The 9376-nt window shown below is 43.1% G+C and overlaps 1 protein-coding gene across 5 annotated transcripts; it reads right to left on the bottom strand.

Annotated features, from left to right (window-relative positions):
* Positions 1–1141: 1141 nt before the first annotated feature.
* On the bottom strand, positions 1142–8626 carry PDP1 (pyruvate dehydrogenase phosphatase catalytic subunit 1). Of its 5 annotated transcripts, XM_062570514.1 has the most exons (4): positions 8541–8626; positions 8146–8180; positions 7961–7998; positions 1142–5032 (listed from the first exon to the last, which is right to left on the bottom strand). In XM_062570514.1, the coding sequence occupies exon 4, from the start codon at positions 4986–4988 to the stop codon at positions 3381–3383; it is 1608 nt and encodes a 535-aa protein (XP_062426498.1). In that variant the 5' UTR covers positions 4989–5032; positions 7961–7998; positions 8146–8180; positions 8541–8626; the 3' UTR covers positions 1142–3380. The 5 variants fall into 5 exon arrangements, with proteins under 5 accessions (XP_062426498.1, XP_062426497.1, XP_062426496.1 ...); XM_062570513.1 differs by lacking the exon at positions 8146–8180; XM_062570512.1 differs by lacking the exon at positions 7961–7998.
* Positions 8627–9376: the final 750 nt, after the last annotated feature.

The following is a 9376-nucleotide window of genomic DNA, read 5'->3' on the forward strand; positions in this document are numbered from 1 at the left end:
ATCATTTTGTATAGGGCATTTATTAGAAATAGTTACTAGGGATTCTTTTGCTCCAGAATTGTTCTAAGTACTGGGACCTGAGTTTAAGAGTCCAATTATAAACAACACTGCATGATGAGACTATGCTTTGTTGCATGCATCACCTAAGTTTGCTACCTGCAGGACTCTGCCCTATGATGAAGTAATGAGTAGAAAGGGAAAATATTTTCAAGTTCTGCACTTATGAAGCCCTGCACACAGCAGGCAAATTGAGAACATGAAAACTATTACAGTAACAGCTACTACTTTTCATATTAGTTTTTGGCAATATTTTATACCCACATTATTTTGAGCACAATGGAGCAGAATTAACAGAGAACCTTAACTTGAAAGCATTATTTAAGAGAAGACTTCAACTCCCCTCATACATACTACCACTACTATTAAACAGTTCTGTTGATATATTTGTCCACAAACTTTAGAGAGATCTGTTTTAAAGGAGAATTTGAAGGCTTGTGTTGACTGTCAAAATTCAGTCATTCTTCTGGGTTGAGTCATATTTGCAGCTGTGACATCCTTACTCAGAAAAGCATTCACAGCATCCTTCTTTACTTTTCATAATGTAACAAGTCAGGTCGACAACACAAAGTGGGAGAACCTGTCCTTTGTAAGGTTTTTAGTTCATCATAATTTCATTTTAAAGCATTTTGACTTGCACATGAATATTCCAGATCAGTGATTGTTCATGAAATTTGTATTCCTCTGTATAAGGTACAGCCCACAATTTAATCTCCAGCTTGGCTGTACACTGTTAGTAGATTGCTTTATCTGGCCCTGAGCAGCACTGCCCTGAAAGGTATTAAGGAAACAACGTGAAGCAGGACCTACAGTGATACCGACAGCAGACGACTTAAACTTTGCTGCCAGGGGGCAGCAGCAGCATGCCTGATCCAGGCATTCACATCTCACAGGGGAAGTTAACAGCTTTGAAGCCCACTTCTCAGTCTGTTTCCACTTATTTTTGTCTGCTCTGTTGGGTCATCTGATTTAGTCATAGTGGTGGACTACACAGTGGAACACATGCTTGAAATAATACAAGTAGATCCTACGTTCCACCTTCAGTAGAATACTTATTACACTATATCAATCTAATACACACGGATTTCTGCGTAATTGATCGTTTTATTGGAATCTATTAAAACATGTTTGTTCAGATCATCTGTTCAGCAGTTATACTGTTTCTGTTCACTGCATACATACTGAGCAAGTCTCCAAGCAGTACATAAATACTGTATTGTTTGACCCCATACATATGCTTTACTACAAAAAGCAGCTTTTCCTCAGTAAAAGTTGTACACATGGAATTCAGCTCATCTAGTTATGACTTGTACCAAAACCATATCAAGAATCATAGGTTAAATATATCAGTACATGTAATAGAGCTTAACAGTAGAAAAAAATGTAAGAAAGTTAAATGCTGCAACAGTTTAGATACAGTGTATTTGAATGATAGAATAAGAACAAACATATTGACCTTCCTGATGACAGTCACCAAAACACAACATACAGAAGCAATGTTAAGAACCAGTACTTGTCTAAGCATTTTAGAGTTCCTCTTTTCCCTTCAGATAAAGACAGGTTGTTCACATCTTGAAGGGGAATTTAGATACCATTAACCTTGCAGCAAAGCTGATCCTGAATTTTGAGACTGGGTAAAGAAACAGACATGTTAAACCTTCATGCCAGTAATTACACACAGCATTTGCAAGTTTGACAAGCCAATGTTTACTATAGCACAAGTTCACTGTTCAAATTAAGTATATCCTATGCAACAGTAACCATAATTGACAACCTTAATTTTTATTTAGTAGGAAATGCCATATTACTTAATTGAAAACAGCAAGCTACATTTTTAGTGTTGATTTCATCAACTATGATAACAGTGTGGAAGATATTTTACCGAGGTGTTTTAATTAAAATATGCTGACTGATAGTTGTTCTAGAGTTTCTATAGCAGAACACAGGACTCACGTTACATGCATTCTCCATCACCTAGGACTGATATTTCAGCCAGCACTACATTTTTAAGCTAAGGATGGGTTAAAAGAAACCTGTGTGCAATGTAACATACCTCAAATAGATACAGTGAAGACCATTAAATCTGTTGTTAGACCCTACTTTTTAGTTATGAGTCACAAGAAATTCAGGCACACGTGCTATAGTCCAGGGCAGAACCTTTCAAGGTCATATTCAACGCAGAGACACCCATTTAAGAGACTGTTCTGTGACAACGTTCTGGATTTTAAGAACATGCATATACCAGCTGCCTAGAAACATATGGCTGCTAATAATGAAGTTGCCACAAAAAGTCATTAAACATACACATGCATGCTAGTCAGCTTCCCAGCTATTTAGAAGTCTTCTTTTTGCAATTTGCAAGTGGTAGTTTTCAGCCTGACATACTTATAAATGAGTTCAAGCGCAAGACACCAGTATGTGATCACCTGAAACAGGTAAAGTGAAAGACTGCAAGCTACAAAGTCAGAGTTTAGCAATGATTAAGGAAGTCACATACAGGTGATCTGATGAAAATTTATCTTATCATCAGATAAGTAATACCAGACAGGATTGGAGTCCATGAAGGACATGACCTTTAGGAAAAGACACCACAGTTCTGGCCAACAACACCGGCTTTTTTGGAAAGCCTGTAAAGTTTCTTCATATTGCAAACTGAGGTCCTTCAAAATAGTTATCCAGGATCTTATTGAATGCTGTAGTGTATCATTGCCCTGTAAGTTGTGCAGAAACCTACAAGCCAAGAAACAATGCACAAGAAGTTTAGAAGTTACTGTGCATAAAGTATGATTAAACTATAATCATCTCAGGTATTGATTATGGCTTAGATCTGCATTGAAAGTCAACACTTAGACAAATATCTTTAATGACATTGTTACACTGAACACAGATATTCACAAATAACTGTATATACTTTGCAAGAATTAGCCCTATAAGAATTCAATAATTTTCCTTATTACTAATCTTATCTTTAAGAGAGTGTGCAGATATTTACAAGTGTTTAGAAATTGGCTTTGTTTCTTGAATAGCTGAGAAGTTTGATAGTTGTGTCCTCCTTCCCTCTCTCATCTAGCCCTGCCAGATTCCAAACATCATTCTAGCAGCATTTGTCAAATCAATAGTGCAAAGATATTACAGAAGCCTCTTTCCAAGCTGTGTCACCCTTTCCAAGTTTGTCAACAGCACTTCCCATGTGTTTAGACCTCTAGGGGAAGGTAGGAACAATAGATATGTTTAGTATGTAATAAGTGACCAATTTGTTTGCTCTTTTAATCCACTGCTCACACTGGCCATTATTACAACTTTGGTAACTAGTTAACTATAACTCATAATTCCTCATTTTGACATGCACCTACAACATGAGAATTGAACTGCACCACAATAATTGTAATGTCATCTCTATACATTCGAGCCAACTCTTCTGGAAGACTAAGCATCTTGGACAGTCGGTCGTGATCCACAGTGCCAAACTCATTATTACCCACTGCATGACGTATCAGGTGAGTTGCTGCATTCTGATCTTCAAATACTGAAGAAATTCTTGCTCTTCTTTCTGTTAAGAGACCATGCATCTGTCCCAAAGTTACCTTATAGCCACCAACAGCTATTGGCTGTTGATGGTGAACACCAGTTAGGTACTCCCCTACAATTCTAGCCACATCTTGTCTGTGCATAGTCTCCCACAGCCCATCTGTGGCCAAAACTAGGAACTTATCCTGGGGCCTTAATTTGTGATGTATGACTTCTGGCTCAGCTGTGAGGTATGGAGGAGTATGATAGTTTGGTGGAATAAACTTTGTGTATTCATTGTCATTCAGCTGATCAGGGCCTGATTCTATTACTCTCTTCTGTAGATCTATACTCCATTTGAACTTCACATCACCAAAAGCTCTGAAAGGCATCAGCAGGCCTAAGAGGCGGTCTTGTTTCACAAGACTTTTCTCTTCAGACTTTGGGTGCTCCATTTTCACACGTTCCACTTCATGTTCATTTTGTGCATTGTGATCATAGGACAGGTTAACTGCAGACCAAGATCCATCTTCTTCCTGAACCCCAAGCATTGCTCTACTGTCACCTGTGTTTGCAACATGCAAGTCAACACCATCTACATGAGCCACACAAGCAGTTGCACCAGAAAACGCTACTCGTAGTACTAGGTAGTTGAGAAAAGAATTCGGATCTCCTACTTGAGCCTCCAAAGAAATATCATTATCAAGCCTTTTAAAGGCATTAATTAAAGCTTCTTTCACATCAGTAGTCTCTCCACTATTGAGATCAATGAGCTCCTGCCAGTAAGTTCTCAGACTATTGAAGTAAAGCTTAGAAGCTTCTTTGCTAAAGTAATCATTAGGATGTTTGTGCCACTGTAATATGGGCAACAGAGCTCTACCGCTTTCCACAGCATTTTCTATTTCAAGTAAAGTCTCATGAGGTAACAGAGAGACAGCAATGTAGTAAAACAGTCTTTCACTGACAGCTTGAGCACAAGCACAACCTGCGTGGCCATCAAACACACCCAGAAGCATTCCTCTTGTTTGTAAGCAAGTAGCAGCACTTCTCCGGTCTTCTATTGGAGCATTAGCAGGTAGCTGATTGCTATCAAAGCCAAGGACAGAACTTACATTTTTACCATCAAATTCTGGGACTTTAAAACTGTATTCATTTGCCTTTAGAATGCTGTTGACTTGTGGAGGAGTGAGGTAAAATCTCTGTGGTGTGGAAGCATAGTCCCTTGCATGAATAAATTGCTTAAAGTTCTCCTTTGGCCTGCAAACTGCTGCAAGTTTCCTCCGAGGTGCACATCTGAAGTGACTGTGAGCAGAGTGAGAGGGTAAGCAACACAGATGTCTATGGTGGCAGTAACACACAGTACTGCATATTCTGCCAATCTCACAGTTACGAATCAATGGAAACAGACGAGCTGGTGATGGCATGGCATCAGACAACAATGGTAACCTGGAGCTTCGGACTGGAATTGCTGGAAGACAAAAGAACAACTAGGTTTAGGGGAACTGCTAGCAGATTCTTCCCAAAAGCCAAGATCAAGACATTTAGAGCATGTAAACAAAAAGGCTTATCATGTGGAATACACAACTTTAACAGGTCTTGGAAAGAGAAAAAGCATTAGAAGGTGCTTGTTTATAAACAATATGCCAGGTTGTAACAATAAACTATGTAATATTCAGAAGTTCAGCTCTTATACCCAAATACTGGGTGCAAAGTAAAAACATCATCCAGACAGACAATGCAACTTCATATAGAAGTAACAGACAGTGTGTGCCATTCTACACTTCAACATCCCACAGACTCCAACAGAGATTTGCTTTCATGATGATATGCAGAGGCAGATACAGCACACAGGGAAAGAAAAGGGAAAAAAAAATCCTATAAGACTGAAGAGGAGATAAAGCATCTGATCGCAGGATTCAAAAAGTAACTATGAGGTGGTGTACAACTCAGTTCAAAATTATGTTTTAGGTAAAGGCAAGGAATAGGTTACTGCTTGATATTTTTTGAACAATCATATGCCAGTAGCAGGATTTTTACTCATCTCTCACATCTATATGGGAAGCTTAATATCACACTTGACATTTTTGTATATACAGATTGCTAGCTATGGATTTTTTTTTTCTTTTTTTTTTCTTTTTTTTTTTTTTTTTTTTTTACAAATAGCACTTTTTAGCTTATAAATAAAGGGTTTAAATATAGCACAAACATACATCTATAGCAGAGTTAGTGTCATATAGCACCGCTTTTAGAAAGCAGACAGATGCATCTCTTTCTACTAAGAGATCTGCCCTAGTAAGTTTAGAATTGTTAACTGCTAAACAAAAGTCAGTTGAAGGACTACAAACAATTTTTACTTGCTTTCAAGAGTAGAACCAAGCAAAATAGTCTAAAGCTAGACTATTCTAACACATTTTGCCCCACCTAAAAATTTTTCACTCTTTGGAAAAAAAAGATTCTGACAATTCTCTCATTGATATATACAATCATTACAACATTACTGTGAGCTCCTCTTCAATAAATCACTTATGACTCATCTTCAGAAACTACTACTGGGGAAAATAATTCTAGAAGTTAGTGCAAAAAATTGCATTTTACATCCTTTTGTTTGAAGAGCATACATTTAAGAGGAATTCAGTTCTCTCTTCCCACATTTTAGGATCAAATTGCAGCATAATTTCTTCTTCCCAGAAGAAACCATTACAAATTATCTTATGAGGCTTACTGTAATGTTTTCTTAAACTCTAATTCTCTATCAGCACCATTCTATCTCAGATAGACTTTTACTACTGAGAAACTGAGTACTGCTGTGCACAGTGTTGCACAGTTACTTAGTTCATTAACTTTTCATAAAGCCAAAGAGGTATATCACTACATTCAGAATATGCCTACAGACTATAGGTATAACTACATATATAACACACTCTAAGCCTCAATCTAAAGGGTCTATGCAACACACAGAATTAAAATGCAAGTGTTTTGTGACAGCCCTTGTCAGCATGCTTTCCACAGACTTTGCCATGGGGTTTATCACCTAGATCAGCTGAGAGGTATCTCAAGATCTATGAAGCTTAATCTCCTTCCCTTTAGGTTGGAAGAACAGGTAGTGATGTTCTTCTCTCCAAGCTCGCTTGTTTTTCTTAGAGCAAAAAAAGAATGGAATTTGTTACTCTTGCAAAATATGTAAGTGCTGAAGGCAAAGTAAAATTCCTGTTTCTACCACTCCATTGGCTGTCCTAACATTACATCTTTATTCCCCATGAAGAAGTGCTTGCCATCCTTGATTTACACTCACAAAAATTCTTGTCCATTGACTCTCCCACATCTCCAAGTAACAGCCATGAAGACTGACTGGTCAGTTTTCTGTTGTTCAGCTATGAGTAAAAGCTTTGGTTGTAGTCTGCACACCATAGTCAGCTATCCAGACACTCGGCAACAGTGTACTGGCTTGAACTTACAGATGCATACTATGTATAGCATGTACAATGTTAGCCATTTCACTTTCTAGAAAGTATATTTCTCCAGCTCAGGCTCATATGCATAAAGCACAATAAAAGTGAACTGCAAATCTAAGTTTTGCAAATACTTAGACTTGTAATTATAAGGGAGCTATTTTGGTAAGTGGTGTATTTTTCTTCAGGAGCAGTTTTTTGCTTACAGAATGAGAATCCCTGCAGATCCTACAGATGTGTCTGGTCTGCAATAGCAACTGGGATTTTATATTGGTCTCCCACTAGAATCTGAATCAAGTTCTTTTTACTGCTGAGCATGTGTTCAGTGCTGATCCATACATTATTTCCCAACAGCAGGTCTGTAGCTGACAGTTATGCTGTTGATCCATGATAAAGCAAAAATAAGTGCCTTGCTGTTAGAGGCTCTGCAGTGGCATCAAGTTATTTGCCAGTTTTTAAATCATTAATTTCTCCAGTGACATGAAATCTAATAAAATATAATAAAAGGTGGCCTCAGGTTTTCCTTGGCCTGTATCCTTTACAGTGAATTCATACATCAGTTGAAGACAGATATGATTCAACACCAGATTTAATATGTCCTTAAATCAAAAAAAATGCCAAGTTTGCCAATGTCAAGCAAAACTGCTCAAAGCCTATCAAGTCAACCTCAGAGTACCTCCCCAAGGCCAGAACAGGATAGAAATACCACTTTTCAGGCCACAAATAGGACACAACAGATGAGTTAGACAGTCAATTCACAGGGTTTATAGCACTATAAACTGATAAAATGATACTGATAAAATGGAAAAGGTGCAACTCCTTCCTTTAACATAGATGACCTGTCACTGCACTAGAAAAGACACTTGATGCTGCTCAGACAGGTTCCTCCACGACACCAGTCTTAACTGTGCCAAAGACACCCATGGCTTAACATAAAGTACACTTACCCCAGCTGCCCGTCAGACACTTGACCTGAATGAATAGCCTGTTGGAGAGGATGGGGGAGGAGGAACAAGAAATATTCAACACAAGCAGACTCGTTAACCCTCCCCTGCGGCTGCGCCTCCGCCCGGCCCCGCAGCCCTTCCCCAGGCCCCGCGCGGCCCCGAGCGCGGCGCCGCGAGATACCTACCGATCCGCCCGGGCCCGGGACACACACACATTCTCCTGCCACAACAAGAAGCCGCCAACATCCACAAAGCAGAAGCCCGGGGGAGGGGAGAAGCAAGGCAGAGAGTTTTGTTAGAGAAGACGGAGCGCCCCGGCACCGAGGCGGGCGAGGCGGAGGAGGCAGGCACGCACGCACACACGCAGCCGGCCCGCGGGCGCCCGGAGCCGCCGCCGCCCCGCCGGCGCGCCCGCAGCCCGCGCTCCCTTCCGGCAAGGGCGAGGCGCCGCCGCCGCCGCCTCACGCCCGGGCGGAACCCGCCCCGCCGAAACCGTTACCCCCGCGCGGCCCCGACATGGCCGCCCCAGGGACGGCCCCCTCCGCCCGCCCGCCTGCCCCTCGGCCCCGCAGGCACCGACCTGGCCGCCTCGCCCGACGGCTCAGCCCGGGTCCCCCGGCCACACAGGGAAGCGGCCGCAGCGACCCCAGACGCAACCGCAACACCACACCCCGCCCGCACCCGCGGCCCTGCGCGGCCGCTTATAAACCCCCTGCCGCGCGGGCCGCGCCGCCCATTGGCTGCCAGGGAGGGCCAGGAGCCCACGTGACGCGAAGGCGCGGCGGCGGCGGCTGAGGAGGCGCGGCGGGTGGCGGGGGGAGGGGCGGCGCGTGCGCGCGCGCGCGCGCAACAAGCGGCTGCGGAAGGCGGGGGCGGGCGCGGTGAGGGCGCTGCTGTCGCGCCGGCCCCCGGGCGGGGAGGGGGCCTCGCCGCCGCCCCCGCCGCAGCCCCCGGCGTCGCCGCCCGAGGCCGGCAGCCCGGCGGCAGGGCGAGCGCCGCCTCCCCGCTGGAGGACGGCGAGGCGAGCCGGGCCGGGCCCGCTTTGCCTTCCTCTCCTGTCCACCCCTCTGCTGCCCTCTGCTCCCGTTCCCTGTCCCGGGCTGAGCCCGTGGCTGAGCGCCGCGGCTGCGGAGCGGTGGCTGCAGGTGGCCGTGGGAAGGGCGGGCAGGCTCTGCCCCAGCGCGGAGCTGAGGAGCCGAAGGGAAGGCCGGGGCGGCGTTTCACCATCGCACCCCTAGCGTCGCGGTAACCTGCCGAGAGGGCTTAAAATGGGGAAAACCTCCTTAGTATCTCCTGTAGGGTACTGATTTTGAGTCTAAGTTTATTCTAGAGGAAAATATTTTTTTCCCCTTGTAATATATATATGAAGCGTGTTTGCAATCAGGAAGTATGTTAACTCGACGCAAGACCACTGAA

Source organism: Rhea pennata, chromosome 2 (assembly GCF_028389875.1).
Source record: "Rhea pennata isolate bPtePen1 chromosome 2, bPtePen1.pri, whole genome shotgun sequence".
Classification (NCBI taxonomy): domain Eukaryota; kingdom Metazoa; phylum Chordata; class Aves; order Rheiformes; family Rheidae; genus Rhea; species Rhea pennata.